The sequence below is a fragment of the Battus philenor genome, unplaced genomic scaffold (assembly GCF_028537555.1).
Source record: "Battus philenor isolate CCGP_79_NKW_IND1 unplaced genomic scaffold, ilBatPhil1.0.hap1 SCAF_13, whole genome shotgun sequence".
Taxonomy (NCBI): Eukaryota; Metazoa; Arthropoda; class Insecta; order Lepidoptera; family Papilionidae; genus Battus; species Battus philenor.
In genome coordinates this window covers 11389659-11416789 of record NW_027181675.1, presented here as the reverse complement: position 1 = coordinate 11416789, position 27131 = coordinate 11389659, and the positions used below count along the sequence as shown (strand labels likewise).

General features: G+C 32.1%; 1 protein-coding gene across 1 annotated transcript; it reads left to right on the top strand.

The window, feature by feature from the left end:
* Window positions 1-3725: 3725 nt before the first annotated feature.
* On the top strand, window positions 3726-14989 carry LOC137933377 (E3 ubiquitin-protein ligase RNF25). Its single transcript, XM_068777320.1, has 7 exons — window positions 3726-3897; window positions 3964-4270; window positions 9326-9544; window positions 11502-11618; window positions 12207-12320; window positions 13615-13757; window positions 14255-14989. Exons 1-7 carry the CDS (start codon window positions 3878-3880, stop codon window positions 14313-14315), a joined length of 981 nt encoding a protein of 326 aa, XP_068633421.1. The 5' UTR covers window positions 3726-3877; the 3' UTR covers window positions 14316-14989.
* Window positions 14990-27131: the final 12142 nt, after the last annotated feature.

The following is a 27131-nucleotide window of genomic DNA, read 5'->3' as shown; positions in this document are numbered from 1 at the left end:
TGTCTTAAAAGATTATAATACGACGATGTTATAAAATTTACTTATAATTAGATTCAAAGTTAAGCACTTGCTTGCATATAAAATAGATTTAAGTTATTGTTTAGTCACTGGCACCAAGAGGCATTTATTTAGAAGCTATTCAACTCTTAAGAAAATACAACGTAAAGAAAATTCTTTCATTATTCATTTTTTTAAGTTGTATGAAATATTACAAGTAGATTTTTTTAAGTCAGGAATTAATAGTTTTTAATCGTTATTTGTATATTAATTAATTTGGGGGTTTTGTCCGTAGATATGCCATTCTGATAATTTATATCCAATTATGTATACTACTAGGGGAATCGGAAATTAATGTTTTTTCTGTCGATATATTTTACATAAAAAACGATTTAATTTTACCGCTCCGGCATTGAAAATTTGTATACTAATGTTGATGACGAAGGTGAATATATTGTTGATCAGAAATAAAAACTTGTTAAAAAAGTAGTTGTGTAAACTTAAAAAAGCGATATTTCTTTCCGGTCTTCCTAATATTTACAAAAAAAATATTATCCCTCTCTAATCAACAAATACATATTTGTATAAAAACTTTGAAAACATATTTACTTAATCCTTTCGTAAATCCAGTCGGCACATCCCATTATAATATGATTGGATATCTTCCACTACATTGCAAACCCCATAGTTCATACAGTTTAATTTTCACCATAAATCCAAAGTTTAATGGGAAGTTGCAAGATCTCATAATGGTTATAAAATAATTTTAAATTAATAGCATTCCATAAACCAGAAGGATGGAGATTGCTGCAATAATTCGAAGTTATATATGAAACCTGAAATAAATATATAAATAAGTAAAATTATACTATATTCGGACATAGTAAATACCAGAGAAAGCATAATAAAACTCTTTGTTGCGTGAATCCAAATAAGAATGCGTTCACACGATGGCAGAATTTTTATATCCGTACAAAGTTGACCTGTTTTACTTGCTCATATATTTAAAGTTCCTGTAAACTCCGTGACATGCCGTATTTTTAACCTAACTTCTATTTCTGTTCTATATCATAAGGTAAATTTGTATTTAATCTGTAATTACACGCATTGATTTTTAATCTACACTTGGTGTTTTTCTGGAATAACGAAACGACATCATGATCATTTTAGCCACAGGACGCCGAAGAAGATGTTGTTAAAATATAATAAATACATGTATTACTTACTTAAATATCTTTTTAAATAGTTTTCTTTTACAAGCACCTATTTCCCATCTTTACATCTTTAACACTGCCCAACAAATACTGTATACGTACCGACGTATAAAATACGTATAAGATTAGTTGATATTTGTAAAACACCAATCTATTAATATGTCCATTGAAAAACAAACAACCTCTGAGTCAAGATTCTTAATATAAAAAATCTTCGCACAAAGTGTTTACTCAAATTTAATATTCTTTTTTATTCATTTATTGTTTATGGATAAAAGTTTACTTTCAAATAATTACTGCTGTTATTTTACATGTTTTTTTTTCATTTGTCAATTAGATGACGTTTTTATATACTATCCGATGACAATACCTATCAAAATATTTTTGTCTACTCTCTTAGTAAACTATTAGTTAAAAATTAGTTTAAATTGGATTCCATTCCGTGGATGAAGTCTTATGTAAATCACACTTTAAGCTTTTAATATATAGGATTGCCACTGCTCACAAACAAGTTTTACCATAATACAACATTGCGATCACCAACCAGTCTGTCAAGCATGACGATTGTGGTGTATCCCTCATAGATATCTTTAGTAGAGGCTTGTGTCTAGCAGTGGGCGTCGTAATCCCGGCAAAACTTCAATTATAAAAAGATTTTTAAAAATGGATATTTTGAATTGCTACCACATTTAAAGCTACACTTATTCTCGCCTAATTGCTTACTTACGTGTCCCTTACTTACTTTAAGAGAAGAGATAATGTTCTTTTTTCAATTATCTTGTTAACAGACAATGTCGATGTACAGAATAACGCCTAGAGTTTTTTACTCCTAAAGAGCAACGAGACACCGTTTCGACAAATGTTGCTACGAGTCACTGATACGCCACGCGATTGTGGGAGTCCTCCACGATTTTATTCCCGATGGTGTAATTGTGTAATTGGCTTGTAATTCATTCAATTATAATTATTCGTACGGTTCACTTCACACAATATTATTTCATTTTAATTAGGATAAGAAATTCTCCTTAAAAAGTATCTTTGAAAATTAGGTTTCTCAAAAATATTTTACACAACATGTACAATTTTCTTGAATTAATTTTATTTTCATTTTCTACAGTGTGCAAAAAGACCATTAGATTTGCAGAAGAGCATTTAAAATGAAATTTTATTGTTTGGTAAATAATTTAAGTCATGTCAGTATACTGATACCTGATACTAATGAAATTATCGGAACCAAGAAGGATTTCTACGTTCTACAATCTTTTTATTAAGATTTGACACACTATTTTACTCAATTTTTGCTGTACAACTTCGCCTAATTAGTTTATTTTAAAACAAGCGAAATAAATGGAATATTACTTACACTAGTTCATATATTACAAAATTAATTTAATAAAGCGCGTGAGTATTCAGATAACTATATATATAAACTGCATTTTATCAACATTGAAATTGATATAAATTTGACATGCCGTTAATAATTTTGTAAATAATTAATAAAACAAATATGATCAGACTCAGAGACATTTGTATTTCTCTTAACATAATTTATTAATCTTAAAAAATAACAAATTGCGAATGAATAAGATGATTTAAAATAAATATATACTCTCTTATTAATTAATGTATTATAGCTAGACAAAACTAGCCAGCGAATGTGCTAGACAAAGATAGAGAGTTAATTAACAAAGAGGCGGAAAATCGCTTATGATGGTATCACACAACGTTATTGATCGTATAAACTCGAGCTCTTAAGGAAAACAAAGAAGTAAGCATTAATATATAAATATGTCTGGGTTAAAACTAAGATATATTATTATTAATTTTAATGAATTTGGACATTGGAAAGAATAATTGAAACTGAACATCTTCACAAGTCTTAATAGAATCGTTTAAATGATGAACTAAATATGAAACGTTGAAAATGGCGTATCATTTTTTTAAGCATAAAGTATTCGAAGAGTAATTGGGAATATTTTGTATAAAAGAATAACATAAGACCTAGACTGATAACCGTGAAATTTTAGTTAAGTATTAAAATAACTTGTATATAAAATAGTTTGATATCTGAAAATCACTAATGAGCAGCAAATATTTTAAATGTTTTCACGTATATTGTAGTTTTTTTTTTATACATATTTTTAAATAAAATAAGCCCTATTTTAAAAATAAAATAGGGCTTATTACTACTTTAATTTATCACTATCAGATTAAGAAATTATTAATAAGAAATTGGTATTATGAATTAAATTAATCCAAACTGGACAAGATAATGCGTAAATGCCATTTTTCAAAAATGTTTTATTGATATCTACTACATGTTAACTCACCTTAATGTATTGCAAATTTAACAAATTTCTTAATATGTATTTTTTATTCTAACTGTAATTGCATATAAATGTATAGACTAATTTATTTTTTTGTGTAGTAAATGTTGGAAAATGACAGTTTCAAAAAATATTCGCTTATCTGTATACTAGTTTGAATATTTCTCATATATGTTGTCTGTGTGTAGTGATAGCAGCATGATTGATTTTGTACGCGATTCGGTGAGAAGCAGCTGTTCGTTGCACCGTCTGCATTGCGCCTGTCTGAACTGAATGCACTTAAAAACCTAGCCCAGACCTAGCTCCGGATCTCAGTTCAAGTCAAGCTCCTTTCCCAACATGACGTCCGTCGACGAAAGGTGTGCTTGAGATTATAAAATTTATTCCATCGTTTTGTGTTTTTACATCGATTATTAATTTTCTAGGGTCACTGACGAATTAGAAGCCTTGGAGGCAATTTTAATGGATGATGTCGTTATTAAACGTGTCGATAATGTGCCCACTGTGATCGAAACAGTTGTCCACCCATCAACTGGAGAGGATGTTGATCAGAGATTTGTATGCGTGACTTTGGAGGTTCAATTGACTCCAAACTATCCAGATAGCGTTCCCGACGTAATCCTCAGGAATCCGAGAGGCTTAGACGACAAACTGATAGCCCACATTAATTCACAAATCAAGAATAAACTAAAAGCATGTCTAGGGCAGCCTGTGGTTTTCGAGCTTATAGAGGTAAGCAAATATTGTTTTTCAAAAATTAATTTCGGACAATTTTTTTATTTCATCGTATTTGTCCCTAATGCTATATTGAAGTATTATGACATTTTTATTTTTTTATGTTTAAGTTGATCAAACAATATAATTAAATTTAATATTTAATGACCTCGTAGCTAAGTTACTGCAATTATTATGCAATATTTTTGGTGAGAAATTAATAATAAAAATCTTTTGTTCTATATAGAGAAATCAATTTAAAAACTTAAAAATGGCTTACTTTAATAAAAAAATCTAACAATATTTTTAAAACAATTTCACAAATAATTTCAACAAATGTTGCATGTTGCAAGTTTATCTAAATCAATGATATTTTAGCTATTAAATAAGGTAAAAAACTAGCCTTTTTCAAATTTTTACTTGAATGTCATTGTTTTGTTAAATATTATAAATAATTATTTATAAATGTATCAAATCTTGTTAGAATATTTATACAGAGAAATTGGTTTTAAGTGTAAAAGCTTAAAAGGGATTCTCTCATTTGCTGGTAATTAATATATGGTACACCCAATCTAAAAATCAGTGCTTTCAGAAATAATAAATGATGCAATTTAGTAAAGTGAATAATTTTTTACTATTTGTCCTTGCAGACTTTGTCCTGGCTAAAGTTACTGGCCTATCTCATTTCAATAGAAAAATTTAATTAATATGACATTTGGGAGTGATCATTTTATACAGGTTGATTGGAAATAGTGCAAAAGCTTTTTGCTTACAAATGAGCAATATATTTACTTCTTTAAATATTCTACACCTTTGACCAGTCCTCCCTTTATTATGTTTTATTGTGAAGTTTGCATTAATCTAAAATTGATATGTGTAATAATTTTTATTCCAGTATCATTTATTTATTGCTGACTATATTACATTCTTCCTAGAGTCATGTAGAAATGTAAATAGCAGAATAATAAACTTTAGGAATCAATAGAATCATGTCCATTCAGCTATTTAACAAAGATATTAATTTTGAAAATTTTCATTACATTTTTATTACTGCATAGAAAAAATATCTATATATGTGAGAAGATTAGATTAAACTATAGGAGAATAATCACCAGTTTTTCAGTAAAAATATTGTTTTACAAATCATATGCAAGATGCTCCTTTCTAATATTTTTGACACCTTCTTAAAGCCATTAAAGAGGCCCTAAAATAGTAAAAAAAGCAAAGGTTATGTAATATATGGCCTCGTCTCATATCTATATGGATAAAAAAGTATTCACTGCAAGTCTAATGTGAGAAATGAAAATTTTAATATAAACCTTAGATAGTTTGACCAACAATTTTCTATAACATTTTAACACTTTAACTAAAAGAAAGATGTTAAAAGCTTTTCTTCTGAAAAAGTAACAGTAATACAAAGTTAATGTAATGCAAAAAATATTAATGTTCACACTTATCATCATATTGTTTATTATTATAAATACATATATAATATTATTAATACAAATTAATAGTTTTTTTTTTATTCATATATTTACACTTTACAACTTGTGTAACAGCAAAATTAAAGTATTTGCTAATCAAGACGGACCTGGGGTTGACATAGAAATAACTGATAGGCAAGTGTGTAATGTTATAGAGAAATTATTTGTTAGTGCTTCATTGGGCATGTTTTACCTGTCAATTATTATTTATAGTAAATATAATAATAGAAGTTAATAAGCCAAATAATATATTAAAATTGTAATTGTCAAATGTAAATTACTGACTGCCTGCGCAAAGATGTCTTAGTCTCAAATTCACTTTTGCAGTGCTTGCTTTGCTTGATCGTTATAATATACATGCATTTACCTGTGATTTCATCTGCTTCAATTTGCTATATACATATAAGGTTATTTTAAATAGGCTTAAAAGTTTTCAAGGGATTAAAAGTATAATTTATTTGACAGCAAAAAGCTTTTATGCCTATGTCTAATATAGTGACTTCTGGACAATGTTTCATTAATTTTTTTTTCCATTGGAATGTGACAGGCCAATTCTTCCAAAATTTTGAAAGGACAAACTACAAAGGCAGATTGTAAAAAATAATTGAATTTAAAAAGTAGTAATCCATACTTACAAAACACCTTCTTATTGTGTTATAACTTCTGTAATTAAGAATTTTTTAACAGGGTGTAGATAATACATTAATTGACAGCAAATTAGGTATACATTTAACACTTTAGAGCTTTTACACCTATAACTAATATTGCTAAAATTTGTTTAAAGTAAAACATTTTACTATTTTCCAATCTACCAGTACACGAAAATCAATGAGTTATGCATATTCTATATTTGCATATTGAATATTCAACTTATGATAGGCAGGTTATGGTTGAGTGAATTCAAAAATAAGTCTCTCTGAGTTAGTGTAACTTTAGGTTTGTGATGTGGAAAATTGGTAAAGCATTGCAACCGCCATGACTCCTTTAGATACCTTGAAAGAAAACCTAAATGACTTTTGAAAGCAGCTTCTTCTAATATTTTTGTCATGCTTAGATTTATTAGTAATATTAAGTAGGGAAGTCCATCTTCGAGAACCAAGTCAACTGTCGAATCCAACTCAACTGGAAAGCATTTTTAAAACTACGAAAGCTTTTTTTGTCTAATATCTCTCAGTGCCTAAAGCGAAAGTCTAAGTTTAATATATGCTACTTAACGAGTCATACAGAGAGCTATTCTCGGGATTTCTTTACGAAATGGAATCAAGAATGACGCGAACCGGAGAAAAATGAAAGTAACCGCCATAGCCCAGCGGGTTTGGAAGTTAAAGTGGAGGTAGACAGGCTACATTAAAACTGATGGCCACTGGAGTCTTAAGACTCTAGACAACGCAAAGACGTTGGATGCAGGAAGCTTAAAATGTTCTATCAGAGGTTCTTGTAGTTAAAGAGGGGGGGGGGGGGGTCTATGTCTAACTGTGGCCGTATTACGGCAAAAATAATAAAACTTTTTAGTAAGAGTGACATGGTCGCCCATGGTTATATATTTAAAACGAGGGATATTTCGTAACCATTTTTTATTCAATATTCCATAAGTAATAATTTTTAGAAGGTCTAATGTGACATTTTCATAATATACCGCAAAATATGCAAACCGTTCTGATGTAAAATTTCATCAACCCGTTTCCAGTACATCGCGCATGATACGCGCATGGGCAAAGAATTCAATCAATAATATTACAGTGCCAATATCCATAGTAATATTCCAGGTAGAAAGTATTGCGAAAATAATTCTCGCAATAATTTCTCTCCTTATTGATTTTTTTCACGGGTAAATATTTACGTACGGATATAAATAGCTTTGAAGGACTCTTTGTTATGGCGTCTTATTCTACGTTTAAATCAATATAAACATGTACGAATAATATAACATACGACTGTTTTGTAAATGTCGCGTAAATGTTTTATCATAAAATGGTTACATTTTGTTTTATAGGGTAAAAACTCGTTTATCACTTTGTTGAAATAATTACTGAGATCGACATTACTTAATTTTATGCTGTTAAATGTCGATACGAATAAAGAATATGATAGTTATTTCAGCAGTAAGATGGTCACTGTTGGACATAGGTCTCCACTATTGATTCCCAATAAGATCAATTGTAGGCGGCCTGTATCCAGAATTTTTCGCCGCCCTTAACTAGGTCATCTGTTCTGCGCTTGCCGATCCAATCCAGAACATTAAGGTCACAGTGGCCATCTGTGTCAGGACACTGGCGCTATGTAACCACTGCCACTTCATTTAGCAAATGCGCTGTTTTTTCCAATTTAAAAATTCGTTCACCTAAGGACACTTATAAGCATTAATTATTTTTATTCTATTAAATTACGAGACTATTAAAGCACTTGAGTATAGTTCAACGTTCTACTTATTAAGTGCCATTATTATGACATTACCTTCCTGATGGGCGATGAAGAACATTGCCTCATATTCCTGACGTTGTTCAAAACATTAGGACAGATTGGAATATGTAGTAGTAAGTCATACTTACGTAAGGCAGGGCCGGGTAGGGGCTGAGCCATAATACTGTGATTCATAAATAAGAATTGAAATAAAATTTGTAATTGTCAGTGTTTACTAAAATGAACAAAGTCAAAACAAGATATAGACGCAAGTCGTAAACCAGTAACAAAGTCTGTGATAGCAAAATAATGTGACAGTTAAAACAAAACTGTTATATCATGTCTGAACGACTTGCAAAGAATGTAAAGAATAATATTAATTTTGAGGAACAAAAGTTGAACAAAATGAAATGTTAAGCACGAAAAAAGAAAATCAAAACTGTAAAAAAATTACCCTCGTTAACAAAGTCTCTATCCCACATAAAGGAACACAAGAGATTTCCAAAAAAAAAAATAGTTTGTGCTACTATTTTTTGACTTTTACAGAAGGCTGATGCAAATAGAGCTTTTTAATATTCCTTTTTACAAACTTTAAAATAGTTTTTACTTAAAACCATATAGACGGATAACAACTAATGCGTCTTGTCTTTGGCAGGGATTAGTTACTGTAGCGAATTTTAGATTATCCTTATATTTCAGAGTAAAATTTAATTTTAAATAGATTCATGCGGCACCCAGAACAATAATAATTTCAAATGGTTAGCTATTAATGTTTATTTGCGTTATGATAAAGATCTTATCATAAAAAATGTCATAAATTACAGCAAGGATGATCATCGTATGGGAGAGATATTCGGGTAGAATAAAAATGAGTTTTTCAACAACGATACTCGTTATTGCACTTAACATAACTTGTAAATTATCCTGAAACTTTCGAATAAAAACTTGTGTTAAATAAGTTGGGGACAAGCACTGCGTAAAATATCTATGTTGTGGACATATGACTTTGTTAAAGTCAAAAAAAGACGCTAGATGGAGTATGCGGGCTGATTTCAACCGGTCGTCTTGGGAATCTATGAGAAGTGACAAACCTGCTGGATCTTTTCAGACGTTAGGAAGTCTACTACTGGACATAGGTTTGGCAGTGGACTTTCTACGTTTGAAATGACAATGAAATTATTATTCGCAGCTTATACGCGAGAACCTGACCGAAAGCAACCTTCCAAGTGGACAGTGCGTGATATGTTTGTACGGGTTTGTGGAAGGTGACGTGTTTATCAAGACCCAATGCTACCATCACTTCCATAGCCATTGCCTGGCCAGTCATCTCAACGCCGGCAAGAAATATTACCAAGAGGAATTGGAGAAATTGCCCAACTGGCAGCAAACTCAAGCGCTGCCGTATCAGGTAAATAAAGTATTTTATCTATGTTAAAAGAAAAATGTTTTTTTTTTTTAATTTGTTGGTAATATTTTGCTAACAACAACTCCGTAAATTTAACAATCGGGTAACGAAGTACAAGCAGAGCCTGTTTTAGGGTTCTAAGAGCCCCGAGCAAAACATAATTCGGAGTTCTTTCATAAAAGAATATACAATTTTATTGCAAATTAGAAAAGTAGTAAAAATTACGAAAAAAAGAGCTTTATAAAAGATTATTTATTTTAAAAATAAGAGTATTGACGAGCGCATTTGAAATATAATTTATGCTATTCCTGTTGCATACATGTAAGATATAAGATTTGTTGTATTGCTTTTTTTCTAAAATTTAATATAATTCTATACCCTGGCTGTTGGCCAGCTTGCGCGCCCTTTACCCGTTACTGAGTACATACTGCGTTCATGTCTTCGCTTGCAGTTATCATGTATAATAACATAAAGCTTGCACACTAATTTAGAATAAGTTGCACAAACAAATGTAAGCAAACAAAAAAATATGGTATAAAATGGTCAACACAAATGCTGGGAATAATATCAAGATTATTTATTCCAGTGGGACAACTGGGGATTTGATATTCAGTAAGGTAAATTTGGTAGGTAAAGTAGACCCTGGTAATAAATGAATACTGATATAAACCATTGCATTCGTTCGTTTATTTGCACATTCGTGGTATTGGAGAGTGGGAGACAAACATGGAAATTCGACAAGAAAAAAGACAAGTGATTGTAGGACATACACCTAAACGGAATTCTTAACTTTATGTTACAGTAATAACGACAATATATTTTTTCCACAAGATTTTTATACAGGGACAATACAACCAGAACCGCTCGGCGCTTTCTAAGTGAGTCAATTTTGAAGTAGAAAATTCTAGAACAATAAGACATTCAATATTTTAATCACCAACGATTATGATGAAATAAGTAAAAAAATGTTTAAAATGCGTGTTTTAATACAGATACAATGCCATTGAGCATGGTAGCCCGACGGTAAAAGACAGACTTGCGATCGTAGGTCGCAGGTTTGATTCCAGAGATACAATCTTATATAATTGACTATGTGCATTAATTATATAGCCACTACTTACAAACAAGATTCCAGAAGATGGGCAGCAGCGTCCTTTGCGTATCATATCTTTGGGTGAGCCTTGCAATGGGCGTCTATTGCTTGAAACGACGATGCTGCCTATACACTCGAAATCATATGGTCTGTATGTTATTAGTGTGAACAGTTCGTTGAGGAGAATTGTTAAGATTTGTACGTAAAATTAAAAAAAATGGCGGCTGTATATAATGTTTTAATCAAAATTGGGTCCAAAACCTTCAGTTGAACACTTATGGTTAGGTTAGTGTTGGCATGCTGGTCTTTACAGATATCGCAAGCTAGAGGTGACAAGGTGCCGAAGATATGAACCTCTTTTTAGGTGGCAACGTACGAGGGCTCCCTCGAGATCATAAGCTTGGCAGCTAATTTTTTTTACTGGTTTTGGTAATTCAACAAAACAAATAAATAGAAAGCTATGTTTATTTAAAATTAATGATTGTGTTCGTTGATTCAACTTTATAATGATAAAAGAAATCGAAGTCCATATGGCGTTAGTTTAGTAGTTTTAACAACATTTTAGATGTCTTAAAGCAAACATAAATTCATATTCACGTTATGCCCTCATGGCATGATCATAAAAATCCTTCTTTTCCCATCATTGTTAAATAAATCTAGAAAGGGTATTCAAGACGTGGTTTGAAATTTTGTGAATAGTTTATTGAACCATTGGCTAAAATATTCCTGGCAGGGTGTTTATTTTAATTCATTAACAGCAGTTTAAATTTACCTAACATGACCCTTTTTCCTTAATGACTGAGGGTTTACTTTCTAATAACTGTTTGTAGTTCTGATGACTAAAGTAGATGTACCTTCCGTTATCAGCAAACTTGTCCAGTGTGCCGCTGCCCCGTGTCCTGCGATGTGGAGTCCCTGCAGGAGGCGCCTCCGCCCATCGAGTCTGTTAGCGCTCCGCCTTTTCACTTGACTGCGGAGATAATGGTGAGAAATAAACGAAAATCCTTTATATTTATTTATTGCAATAATATAGATAATGTGATATAAAACAAAGATCGAATAAGATGATGGAAGGAAGGCGATGAAAGCAAGAAGGAATGAAAGAACAAAATGAAAGATATTGTAAAGGAAAAAAGTGAGTCAAGAATAATGATAAAAATTTGAAAAACTTATTTGTAAACAAAGACCCTGATCCCAACAAATTAGGGGTACGAGAGGCTTCCAATAGCGGGGCCCAAAAAAAATACGATCACCATTCTTTTAATACAAGAATGAAGGTGTTACATGGATTATTTTTCGGAATAACATGGAAAACAACTGAGCAGCTAAAGGGATCAGTAGTATTTCGGATTTAACTGGTATCGTTTGTGACGTCATCGTATTGTCGTTGGAGCCAGAAAATTCTTGACTGGCGACCACGCACAGCCAACGTGGTGTATGTATCTCGGGAAGTCGGTGAATATGTGCAGCGTGAGACCTGTCATCGTGTCGATCTTTGGTGGAGGCCTATGTCTTGCATTGATGAATGATGATAATAAAATTGTGATGTTGATGGTGGTTGTTTGAACGCAGGCTTTGCAGAGGAAGATGGCAAGTCTGCTCGCCCAGCAGGCAGCCAAAGGGGGTTTAGTCGGAGATGGTGATACTGGACCACCGCCATTGACCATTACCACTCCTAATGATGACGTAAGTGTTTTATTATGAAATATCGAAAATTCGTTAAGATTAATACTAATTTATTTATTTTCTATAAAATTAAAATATAACTTATGTAATGAGAAGTAAGAATCTAGACATAGAATATTAATATGTCTAAGAAACCGACATTAATATAATTGTAGTGATTATATAACACAGTTTCGTAGATATTCAATCATGAATTGATAGACGCGATATGGGTAATGTGCACAAGTGTGACGGAAGTCGCTGGATATGTGCGGCAACACCGTCCATCGTGGCGATCTTTGGCGAAGAAATATCCCTTGTAGTGGACGCCTATTGGCTGACATCATGATCATTCCACTGATAGCATAACAACTTATTCAAAGATTTAAAAAAAAAAACTTCCGTGGTCTTCGTCGGTGGGTCGTTAATATTTTTTTATTATTAGGACTACATCCAAAAGAAATTAGAGTCCGTTATCCTTTGTTTTTACAATTACGTTTAATACTTCCAAATTTATTTTCGTTTAGTTTTTGCAAGTTAGTGTTGAAGTCTTAAACTATATATTAACTTAAATCCTAAATTATTTAAAATTAAGTTGAATGACGGGTCGTTTATACCCACTAATATTCCTCCAATCATAATAAATATTTGACAAATGTCTGTCTTTTAATTATCAATTATTAACAATTATGCAATTTTACAATGCGATTACGCCAGATATTAAGAGAAAATTAGATAAATGTGCAACTTTTAAAATATTTTACCTATAATAATAATTGTAATTATTAAAGCAAAATAATTATAGTCTTACCCTAGTTTCAAATAAAGTAAAAAATAAATCGACTAAAAATTTTCTCGGTATTTATTACCTTGTGTAAATAGTGTACGTTTAAACGCTCTAGGCCACACACATACCACAATGCTAAAAAATGTTGAAGGTAGTTTAAGAAATATTAGTGTTATTGGCCAGGCACCCAACCAAGTCAAGATTCGGCCCTCTCGGGCACGTGTCTAAATGCTATGCTGATATTATTGACAAGTAACAGTAGTCATTCCATGGAACATCCGTTGAAGCGATCCTCTAAAATGTAGTTAGGAGTGGTCCAAGCCGAGGCCCTTACAAGAACCTTTAAGCTTCGCTGCCTTAAAAAAGGTAGTTGGCTAAGTACTTTCTGTGTCCTGCAGCCTCGAAGTGAGGGTCCGTTTCAAAAAAAGTTGAAAAACAAACTTTATTCTAGGTATGTTTTAGGTCTAAAGATAAAACTAGTAATTTGGATACCTATTTGATTTTGTTCACACAAGTTACGTATTCTAGGAAGCCAACGGCTCTTGCAGTACTTCGCAGGAAGCAGCGAAGTCTGAAGCCATCGCCAACGGCCAGGCATTTGGCAGCACATCTAATGACAGCTCGTCTCCCGGATCGCCGCAAGCACGTCCAGTGTATCGCGGCCCTTACAGGTAACCTTCTATTTTTCTTGGCTTTTCGTGACGGACCATCGACAATTTAAAAAGAATAGACATTATTGTCTATGGATCCTCAAAAAAACGCACATTCTACCAACCACAGAAAGGAAACAAAGGTATATAAAATTTCTTAATTTTTACAAATGCGTTTATTACTTTGATTTGGCTTTAAAACAGATATAGTAAAAGACCCTGCAACTACTTTCTACCATAATTCCAAAACTTTAATTTGCAATATTCAAGTTTTGACAAGTAGCTGAGCTTAAACTATTATTTGCCTATATTGATAAGTGAATTTAAGCCAACATTTTGGTTCTTCACTATCGAAAGATAAATTTTCGTGGACTCACGCTTACAAATTGTGATCAATTCTCCCGTGTGCCCTTCTAGGTCCATCTGGCTTACTTTGGGAACAGAGGAAAGGTTTGTCCATGAATCAAAAAGAGAAAATAGTACAGTCAATTGTAAAGAATATTCTTGTGAATTTTTAGGGGTTTTAATCGTCGCGGTAAGCCAGGAAGACGCGGCCGTGGCTCGGTGGGCCCGCGGTGACACGTGCCGCCAGCGCCTCCGCCCACCGCCGCCTAGCTGCCACCACCACACCCGCACCCCACGCAAACCAATTTACTCTCTACCTTATATATAACGATAACGCTCAATTTCCTAAAAAAATCTTTAGTGTTTTCATTAAATGTTGTCATTTGTTGTAAGTTATACTTTAAAGTTGTCTACATAAGGTTCAATTTCGATTACAATTTAGAGTTATATTTACTTTTCAAAATTTTTATATTTAGAGGTTTCCATTTAAAATTGAACTTTATTATTACTGAAGTAAAGAATAATTTCGTTAAAGTTTTGAAAATACTTTCAGATTCTGAGCATCAAAAGGTACTTTCAATAGCGTTGAACGTTCGTGGGTTTGTGTTGCCATACTGCATAAATAATCGCGGCTGTAAATTCCTCAACGTGCCATTGCATATGGATACAGGGTTATATTTTATCCGATCGACCGACTTTAGTCGTTTCGCATCGATAAATTCGAGACTGACGATTTACCTTAGTTCACTTATAAAATATGGAGAATTTGTAAGTGTTCCTAATAATCATATCAATTTGTTGTCTATACAGTTCGGGGAATTCCTATTACTGTGCAACGAACTTTTACCTCCTGACTGGTTTTTAATTTAAATACATTACGAGCAGAAATCAGATAATTGGATGCATATTTTCCTAATGTCATTTTTTCGCAATAACCGACTTGAGTATGGTACTAAATGAAAATTAAAAGTAAGTTATTCTCACTTGCTGATGGAGACGAACTATCGTCTCCCTCTCACAAGCAAGTTTAGTTGTCTGTTTCATTTTTTAGTTATGATAAAACTTTACTTTCGAATTGTACTTTTGGGCTCAAAAATGTATTCCATAAAAGCTAATATCTAAACTTAATCTTTTTTTGCGTGCCCATTGCGATTAAAAATCTAAGCACTGTTCAATTATAATGAACATAGTTCCATTTTATTGGAGCCTGATAACATTTTTATTTTAAATGAAAAATTTCGTTACTTAAAATGGTAAATATATATTAGACATGTTTTAAACTATTTCTATAAAACAAAAAACCTGTGTAACAAATACATTTTTACGAACCATTGCGGTCAAAAAAGTGACACTCTGTGCCCATGGTAAGAATCAACTTATGATATGTGCACCGGAGGTACTTCAAGTAATATTATCAGCATTATGAACAATTGATGATAAGAAAGGAAATTTATGAGAAAAAAATAAATAAAGTCTATAAACAACTTTTAAACTTTCCCAAAATCGGCTTTTTTGCGGTACAAAAGATCTTTCTGTAAAAAGCTGGAACTTAAAGTTTAGATTAATATGCATCCGATGTCTTATAAGCCATACTACATACGTAGATGGTTGTGATATTACTCCTAATGTTTTTATAATTTATTATTATAAAATAATTAACAGAACAAATATTAATATAATAGTTATGTTTGAAATATTTTTCTTATATATTTAATATTCAAATATGTTATTCGAAATGTATTAGATTAATTGTTAGTCCAATGCATAATAATTTATAAGTACTTTCCACCTATCCCAAATTATCCTATTTACACAATTTTTCGAAACGCTAGTAATATAAAAACAAGTGTTCATTAATATATTATGAACTATATGTATAAATGACCAAAGTCGTTTTTATATAGTGAAAATATAATAGGTAAATCTTCAGTCTTGCAACCGTATATTCAAAATAAAATTGGCAATTTAAGTGGCAACATGAGTTTACGTCGTTTGACAGCTTTGAAAATATTTTTTTTAGCAAATTCATCGTTGGAATAGTTCAAACTTACATCCGTGTAAGATCAAATGTATTTTTTCGGGCAATAAATTATTACATTAAAGAATTCTACCGATTTACCATTTTTGGTTACCAATTCTACAAATTTACCATTTTTATTTACTAATTCTACCAAATTAACAATTTTTATACCAAATCTACCAATACACAAATTGTATTTATCAATTTTTATGCTGTGTTAGCAATATTTGTTTTTATTGGTATCAATTTTATCATAATTGACTGCAATGAGAATAGGTTTGGACTATTCATTTATATCTTGATGCTATTAATGTATTTGTCACTTCGTATTTTACTATAAACAATTTATGCTCTAACGGACTGTGGTGGGGCGGCACAAAATATTTAAATATTAGTCGTTCAATGTATTCTTAGAGTAAGGCACTTTTCTGTGACAAAACCTAGTCAAACCCCTAGTGTCCCCGTATCACGCTATATTATTAAGTGTCGCTTTTGTGACTTTTTTCATCATCTCATTGTATAACTTACGAAGCTGACGTGAACAAGGCAACAAAAGCACCGCAACTAATAACAAATCTATTAATACTGCTCTTAATATTTTCAACGTAAACATAGGTTTGGGGCCGTTCAAAAAATACGTCACCTGAAATTTCACTATTCCACGAAAATAAATTTTCAAATGTAGTGTCAAGTGTCCAAGAGTTTCTTAAACAATCCGAAGATATCTCCGGATTGTTTAAGAAACTATTGACAACAGTGATAGTTCTCGACGATCGATATGACACACCACTTGTCACACTAAGCGATATATCACCCTACTATCAGAGCGAAAGTATTTTATGAGCGGCCCCTGTCAGTACTACACATAAGCAAATGTCAAGCCGTCTAATATACACAAGTCATATTTGAAAATATGAATTATATAAAGATAGCCAAATACATACTACTGTTTACGACTAAACTTCTTCCATTCGGAAGCACATACATCACGTCGCATAATATTCACCGAAATGTGGTAAACAATATTATTCATCTACATTAATTAACACATACAGCTTTAGTCAATAGTCACCTTTTACATTCGCAGTTTTCAGTTTAAATTCACGTGTATGTAAATTATTGTTATTTATATTCTGTTTTGATATGGAAGCATGTTAACCAAATCAAACGAGAGTCTAACGGCTATGTCATCTTGGTCCTCGGGTCAGCGCTGAATATATCGATAAAAAATCAAAATGAACTGCACTTGACATAGTGCAATCACCTGTTACCCTACCCTGTTACCTTTTATAGGAACAAGAATGGAGCTAGGTTATTTTGCTTACCATACGCAATACGGTCAGAGAATTAGTGTTTATTATATTCTATTTATTTTTAATAATTTTAATTGTTTTGATAATTAAATTTTGCGATATTATAATTGTAAGTAATGTTATATTTTGTTATACATTTTTTATATCTGTACTCCCTGTGTTATTGCAACACGAAAATGAATTATGTTTTTATGTATCACCAAATACAGGCCTGGTATGGTTGTGTAGTGTGCGTGTGTCGACTTTCCCTCGAATTTTTTCAGTACAACGGTTGTGTTAATTAAGTAATATTTAGCGTGCGTTTATTGGTATTTAATTTGCTTAGCTATAGGTTATTTACTGAAGCGATTGTTCACATGGTTTTATGAATATGATACTTTCTGAGCTGAGAAATAATATGATTAAATCTCAAACTAATGTTTTATGTACATTTCAATGGTTTCGTAGTTTTGACAGTTGTAGTTTGAAATACCTCAAGTTTACTACACACATTTATTTTACCATAGACAATAATAATGTATGTCTATAGGAGTTTTCATTTTGTTTTTGTATATTTAGTTCATCTAGTTTAAAAAAAAAATATATACATAGTTTAACTTAAAAAAAATAGTAAATGTGTTAATCTTAATATATTTAATTTTCTGGCTAAAGACTTCACCCGTTTTACACTGAAATTTTACTGCATTTTAACAGAATCACTGTGTAGTGAAATTTTAATATTTACGTAAAACATCGATAAATAATACAATAGAACGGATTGATCGAAATAATCTCATTCTTAGTTTATTTATAACTTAAAATGGACTACGAGTTTATGTTTTTTAAATATCTTAGAGTGTGTTAAAGCTAAAAAGTGAATCCAGATAAAAGATGATGGTTCTTGTCAAATACATATTTACTGACAACACTAACACTACTGACTGATGGAAGCTACGAAATATATTTCCACTTTCACTTGATATTAAGTAATAATAGTAAACGAATTGAATCAATTTTAAATTGAGAATATGTTTTGCTATGAAATTCGTTGAACTTATTCCTTTTTTTAAGTTGTTTTTGTGTCATCTCTGGCCCACTGATATTTTGTTAGTTTTTTTTTAGTTTGTATGTCGATGTAATTGAATTAGTAGTTTTCTTTTGTTAACACTTCAAAGTGTTAGAAGTGGAAGTATAGTCTGTAGTGGCCGTGGGGCACATCACTTGTGCAACCGACAGTATTTTAGGGCCGAAAGGTTCTCGAGTCGCTACCACGAGCCTGTATAAGTGGGATGGTTCTCCACCCATATTTTTTATTACACTCTTAAACTCTCGCGATTAATACTTCTTCCCATAGATAGATTAGAACCGAAATACGCAATTCAGGTTAATTTTTACAATTGTTTGGATGAGAACAAAATAATCAAATTTAGAATAAATAGTCGATACAAAAACAGTTTGACCCGACACCAGACCAGCTTTAAAAAAATATATTACTTTAGTAACCATAGACAAAATGCCAGTATTTTTTAACGTTACGCTTGTATGTACTCGTTGAGAATATACAAATTCATGCTCTTTATATTAGAGATTGAATAATCGGATACATATTTACGTAGTTTTTTTTTTTTGGCAAATAAATTAAAAAGGCGCATCGACCGCCGCACAAGCGAGTGTAGTTTTTTTTTAGTGTTTTCCTTGTAAAAAAACAATATTTAGTTAATTTATATAATTATCCTCCGAGGAACATTTTCGGTGACATCATAGAAGAATACCTCCTCGTATCTATATCTACCGAGGATTTTTATTTAGAAAGAATACCGGTCTGCGATGTTTATTGCTTGGATTATTGTATCCACATTGGTTCGAATCAGTGCATGTTTTTGATGACCAGGTTTTTCCAATTTTGCGCCGTTTTTCCTAGATATGTGACCGAAAAACAAAAAAATACCAAATAAACCCAAATTGATAGAAATTCGAATGAGATTTGAGCTCTCATATAACGGCATTCTTGAATAGCCCACAACAAACTGATGGGTTTTTTTTGGTCACTTTTACACTTTAAGTCTTCGCAAATGTGTATCCGAATATGAAATCTCTTATGTAAGTAACGAATTAGCGACCATAAGACGCTTGTACCTCATTTTTACACTACATTGCAAAATATACACCGTGATATCATAACAATAGGTATTTCATTGTAATACAAGACCGAACTCATATTTTTTAGTTTTAAATACACGATAAATTAGTCGACAGCTATGTGTGTTTTAAGAGACGGTTGTTGGTTACTTGGCTTACATTCCGCTGATAGTCTATAACATAATATAAAAGCGCTTGAATTAGAAAACGCAGGAACGGTGATTTGGGTGATGGATAAGTACTTATAACTTGGTCGAGTTACATCGCTCGCAGTGGGAATGCATCTGAAAGCAAAAATAAATTTCATTTGCGTTAAGAATGCAGACAAGTCCGGTGACTGATTGTGGGCAAAGTTTCGAACTCAACTGCATGGCTAGGTCAGCGGACAATTGTTAATATAGCAGCAATATTTTTGATCTCTTTGTCTCCAACGAAGAAACCTTGGCTCGTGCCCATAAGGATTACTAAGCCACTATACTTTTAGATTGTTTAGGTAAAGGACCCATAGTCTATAGTGCTACACAAACCACTGTACCGGGAGTTAAAAAACCGCGTAGCAAGGTGGGAGAAGAGGAAAAAGGAGCATAAGCGCCGACGCCGAAGCCTTCTACGGCGGACTGTGAAGAATGGAGCGATCAACACTCCTCCCAGTCTCGCCCCGCGCATATTTTAGGTGCGGTACAGCGGTTTAGGTAACACTATATGACGCAAGGGAAGCTCCTAATTCTAAACTTTTGATGTGAAACTATTTTAATCCCAATAATCCATTACTTCATATAGTTTACAAAACAATTAAGTTTGTCTTTAGAGGTAAATTATTTGAAGTGTATTCCCACAGCGAGCCATTTTAATTCAAGCTTAAAAGAATAATTTTTATATTTACATTATCTACATCGTCTTTAAATCTCGTCAATCGCTTCGTATGTATTGTTTTGAAGACCGATTAAAATTGGTTATTGTAGCTACTTGAATATAACCGCCGGATCGACGAAAATGTAGTACCCACACATGTAAACTTGAACGCACACACTCAAACGCACTGTACGATGTATAGTTTTTATCCTGTTCTTATACGTACCAATAATTCGCAATTTCAAAAAAAAAATAGACTATTTATAAGCATAAAAAAAAACGTAAAATAGTTGCCATACAAATGTCATTTATACTCTAATGTATTTTCCGGACACAGGTAAATGCACAATTTATCTCAAAGCTTAATAAAGAGGTAAGCCGCTCTTAACTTTATTGTTACTGTTGAAATGTATAGTGATCCTACTTTGACATGTCAGTGGTATGATTTTTATTTAACCTAAAAAGTCACCATGTGTAAACACATCTCTAAATATCTTTACAGTTGTCCTTTACTACAATTGTCTGTCCCTTTCACTTTCAAGTGCATTTGAAAGAGATTATTAAGTTTGTTCGGCAAATACAGTTTAGTATGGAATACAAAATAAAATTAAAAAAAGGAATACATATACACAATACAAAGTATGTCGGTTTGGAATTCCGGTTTGTTCAAGTGGTTGCAATTCGTTTTTACTTAATGAATTTGCGTAGAATAAGTCCTATACGACATAGACGGTTACATTAAGTATTTCGTATATTGTCAGTTTTGTAAGTGTAATTTTGTCTTAATAGATGTAATTAATAAACTCTTACCAAAGATATTAATTGTGTGTTTTATTTATATTGTCCATTTAATTTTGAATGACAAGTATGCAAGATGTTCAATATTTGTTTAATGGTCGACACGATGGCGCTGTAAACGCAGACTGTAGAAAACACCTATTCAAATACCTGATACGTTAAGTAAAGTCGGCGAAAGGAACCCCTTTTGTTTCACAGCTACCTTATTAGTTGATGAAACGTATCACACGAATACTTAAGAAAACTCATTTTATATTGCAAAGAGGATATATGTTATATTACAATCCTAAAAGTCTGTATTGTTAAATTGGCCCTACACATATGTGCACTCTCGATCCGGAAAAACAACTATACAAGGTGACTGTTGGAAGCTGTTTTAGATAAATACAGGTGTTACACGTATAAAAGCTTGTAAAAGGGCAAAAGTAAAGCTGTTATTATTACACCTATTTCAAATCACGCTATTTGATCACTCTGAAATATGTTACGTTAATTTATTTTTTCTATTGAAATGTGACAGTACAATTACTTTTATATAAAGTAACCAGAGTTTTGTCGCTTTTTCTTAGTATATTATCATTACGTTATTTTTTATTTATGAAACAGACAGTAAATGAGTTATATATTCAATAGTTTAAAGCTATTACAATTTTAATGAGTTTTTATGTCTTAAAAAAGAAATATTAAATTGTCTTTTTGTTTCTGTATGTTTATCAAAATTTATATTGCATATCCTCAAAAACATCACCAGTTTTACAGATAATACAATGTATAAATACAAGAAGCTAAAACTAATGTATAAGACACGACTTCATCGAGTTTTATCGTTCTATGGATAATATAAGCTTTTAGGAAAGAAAAGGACTAATATACAGCTACTTCCAAACTACTGCCAAAACACTCTTTTGGCACTAATCGGTGTAACATTACTCCTGAGGATGCCCCGTGGAGGGGTGAAACACGTGTTGAGTGATTTAACGGTGGTAGTTGTGTAATTCGCATTGTTTGCCGCATACGCATTTATCAGCGGGCTGGCGAGCGGTGCACTTTGTTGCACGACTACCACTGCATGTGCGGAAATGGCTAAATATCGGTCCTATTCTTACTTAGGATGGACTTCCGCAAGGTAACGCATGAATCCATTAGATATGCTTTTACGCTTGTCTACAAGAGATGTAATCTATCCTATGTTGAATAAAAAAAATTTGCAATTGCAATGTCATTTGCGTTTTAACTATAACGTCGTTTTAGCCTATAGACGCCCACTGCAAGACATAGGCCTCATAAATGCACAAAGTTTATAGTATATAAAATTGTATCCCGGGCATTGCACCCCCGACCTACAATCGCAAGTCTCAATTCTTACCACTGAGCTACCACCGCTCACTTTAATTATCTAAGAAGTATCAATTGATAACACTAGTTTTAAATTATCAGGTTGAAAGTTAGAAGAATAGTTCATTTTTACAAGAAGTTCAAATGATCACCTTGTGAAGTAAACTTTTTCAGATTCGATGGTGATACGACGGTACGATGGTTATACATATACTTAGGAACTGTTAATATTATAGACTCGATCAAACTGGGATAATTTGTAACAAGACAATCAATCAGTCAATAAGTCACAATTCGATTCAAGGCAGTCATACGATTAGTGAATTGTATAACTTTGGCACTGTGAAGGAATGGAAGCAAATAATCGAAAAAATATTAACATAGTTTTGCTCATTGATATAGATAACGGTGACCAAAAATCAGTTTTTCTATAATTGAGAGTATTTTCTGAGAAATTTACAGCTTATAAAACAATCAAAGTCTAACGCTCATGGACTTTTGCTCTAAAACGAAAAACTCGTGAGCGAACTGCCTTAATATAGTACTAAAAACCAGAAAAATATGACATCCAATCGGTCCAAGGTCCTTATTGAAAATAATGTCGACCTAGCGCACACGACCTATTGGAAAAAGGAAAACATCGTGTGTTAACTGGCACATAACGGGACCAAAAAATAAAACATCCGAACGATCCGAGGTCCTTATAAAAACAATGTAAGTTTGGCGCTCACGGCCTATTGATCTAAAAGAAAAACATCGTGTGTTAACTGGCATATAACAGGACCAAAAAATAAAACATCCGATCGATCCGAGGTCCTTATAAAAACAATGTAAGTTTGGCGCTCACGGCCTATTGATCTAAAAGAAAAACATCGTGTGTTAACTGGCATATAACAGGACCAAAAAATAAAACATCCGATCGATCCGAGGTCTTTATAAAAATAATGTAAATTTGGCGCTCACGGCCTATTGATCTAAAAGGAAAACATCGTGAGCAAACTAATATATTCTAAAATCCGAAATATATACGACATTCGAGCGATCCGAGGGTCTACACAATTTTTTTTAGGCGTCGACGCAATGAACGTGTTGACATAAAGACAGAAAAATCAATATTTGAAAGCAGCCGTTGTTTTGCGCAGTACAACTGAGTAGAAAAATATTTGTGATATAGATTATATAAAATCGCTTTAATAATGCAAGAATATTTTAATAAAACCAAAAATTTAATATTTTCTTCCTTTATGAAACCTTTTTATGTGTGCTTTTAACGTACGCCGGAAATGGACGATGAACTTTATTTTACCTCTATTAAGATTTATAGAAATATGCAGCGTATTATATTTTTGTTTAATCATTAGTTTGAGTTTATGCATGTTATAAGTAACTAAGTTAAGTTAGTTTAGGTAGTTAGTTCAAACGTAAACACACCAAAGGCACTAAAACCCGTTAGTTAGTTGTAGGTGTAAACGATTTAAATGGGTGAATGTATCACTCATTTCCTGTCCCTGTGTTTTAATTTTCATTTATCATTGTCTTATGTTCGTACATGTTACAAAACCAAAAGAATAAGGGTTAGAATTTTTTTTTTTCGAATTTCACGAGTTCAAACGTAAACACACCCAAGATGCAAAAATTTACATATTTACTTTGATAATATTTTACTTATTTAGCCAAGGTAAATTACATTCGCCTCTTAAGTTATTAAAAATGTTCGAGAATTTACCTGAACAAAAGGTGCCGTTTTAAATTTATAATACTGTGTCGTTGAACTATATAAGGTTATTGCCGAACTGTCAGTTTTAAGTGACTGCCGTTTACCATATTCGCAAAACGAAGGCTGCAGTTTTGCTTCTATAAACAATCACATTCTTTATTTGTAAACGTAAAATATACGCAATACTGTTATCACAACATACGATAAGTAATAATTAACAATAATATGCAATCTAAACGATTTAAGGCTCAAATTGATGTGTCAAATTCGTTCTTGACAAACTTCAAATTTTGTATTTGTATTTTAAAGTGTTTTTTTTAGTTTATATGGTATACGAAGTGTTCATAAAAATATTCATTGTAATATATATATGCACGCAATTACACAACATACCTGAGCATGGAAAACATTCCAAGAAAATTTTAATTATTTATTTTATTGTATCGTGACGATTATATTGTACACTAAATTAGTAAATAAGACTACGAACGACGCCTTTTGTATTATACTGGATGATAGGTACAAGGTTTATTATTTAGTTTATCGGTCAATATATAGCTTTTTTATCAACAAAAATATTTAAAGATCTCTACCGATTTTCACTTACTCTGTATGATGTGATTACTCCGACATTTTGAAATAAAACGGATCCTTACTTTATGGATTATTTCCGAAACCATTAATTTTGGAAACGAATGTACCATACAATTATTGACAATAAATTAGCTATTATTCACCCTACTAAACCTTTCACATCTATACCCAATTACCTGTGTATCCGTTAAACTCTTATGCAAGTGATTTACCGCAATAAACAGCAATCGTAAATTACAATTCGCAGAACTTTTAGAAGAAACAGTGGTGGGACCGGTGGTTTGATGATTATGATTGGAGCGAAAGGTTTTATTCTCATTACGACATTTTAAATAATATATCAAGCGAGATAAGTCATAACATCTAAATATGAACGAAATACAATAATTTGCACATGGCCTTTATGGTAATTCAATTTCAGAGAGGTTGTATCCCACAAGCGTAACTGTTGTTTGGAAGAAATCGCCGTTGCGATCACATTACTTTCGACTATTTTACACGATAATATTGTTTAGCTTCTTTTAATAAAAAAGCTTCAGCTTTTACCAGAGAACTTCGTTTCGCTTAACAGTCAGTGAATGAATAGATTTTGGATTTTCAAATTTACTCTAAAATTTTTAATTTTTTTTTATTACACGGCTAATCTAATGTTTTGACATTTGTTTTGTTTTTGTTTAAATTTTATTCCTTTTTAATTTATGTATTAATATAATTTAATTTACATATTTTTTCAGTGTTAAAATTTTGCAAATAAAAAGGCGTGCGAATTTTATGATTGCATTATGAAAGAGCGATTTTACTTAACTTTTTCTTTCCAGCTGCATAATTTTGAATCTTAAAACAAAATGGGGCGAATCTTTGGCGGTAGCAAACGGAACGTTTAGTGGAAAACTGATATCACATCGAAGGGATAGGCCTATTCGGAGTCACATCTCATAGCATTGGATTTTTTTGCTCTGAGAGTCACCTCAGGAACCGAGTTTATGCCGGTAAACCGACGACGCCCTGCTCAAAAAGAGGGCGTCAAATGTCGCCGCAATATGTCCACTAATTCACGAGTGATGTGCCAGCGAGTTTACTAAAATTTGTGTAGATTAGGGATATGTGTCTAGTTAGTTCACACGCGTCCGTAATGTTATTTTAAAATAAAATGGAATATTATAAATATTCCTTTTCTTAAGATTTGTAGTTTTTTATGATTATTTTAAAATCGCTCAAACTGAACTTATTATTCTACTCTGAACAAAATCAGAATACTCATAATATTTAAAATTAGTTTAGCCATTTATATGTTATAAGAGGTGTAGCCAATACGCCCGTTTTATATATACATGCGTAGATTAATCAAAAAAGATGGAAATTCTCTAGTCAGCAGACTTTGTAGCAAAGATGGCTTTCATAGAGGCCGTCAGACTTAAATAAAAAAAATTTAGATTGCTTTATTAAAACAAATCACAGCATATAGAAGACTGAAAAAAATTAGCGAAGTGTTTGTTTACGACCTTTAAAATCTATATATTAAATGTCCCTTTCTATGTGTTCCGCCGCTCCAAATCACAGTCAGGAAAATCTTGGCTGCCGATGTCCATATATGTATTGTTCAGATTGGGTCAGATATGCAAATGGCGGCGTCTATCGGAAGCGCATGAAGGTTTTGCCGCCATTTTTGTCGTTTGACGGCCACGTGCGTTCGCTTTCAAAATACCGCGTCTCTCAAATTAAGTTTACGTAGGGGTGATTGTTTTGTGATAATTGATAATAAATTAGTCTTATTATGGTTCGAATGTTAATTTAAAAGTAACTATATGTCATGTAAATCATCCAATTTTGTGTTTATTGTTTTTTGGAAAATTTGTTAACAGCAGAACATTTGTTCACAGCCCTCGCTATGCTCCAATTTTTGGAGTATTTCGTTTGTGTAATTAATGAGCTCTCATTGGACGTTTTAAGAGGTAAAAAAACCACTCGGTACTGCGTAGAACATATTATTAATATCCATAATATTAACATTGAAACCAAAGACGTTATTTGTTATAGTTCTTGATTACTCAAATGTATTTATTAAAATTAAAAAAAAGTTCACAAAGAGAGTTCAGTACTGTACTGCAAGAAACTTGGAAAGAATGAACTATGAATGAAATATGTTAGACGTGTATCGTTAATATAACAAATTAATTTTCGTTAATACTTTTGCACTTGCTCCTGCGACCGGTGACCGTTGGAGCCGAAATATTTTCGAGTGGATGGGTAGGCCCCTCTCTGATGGTATAGTTAGGTCATCGTGGCGATCTTTGAGATTTATG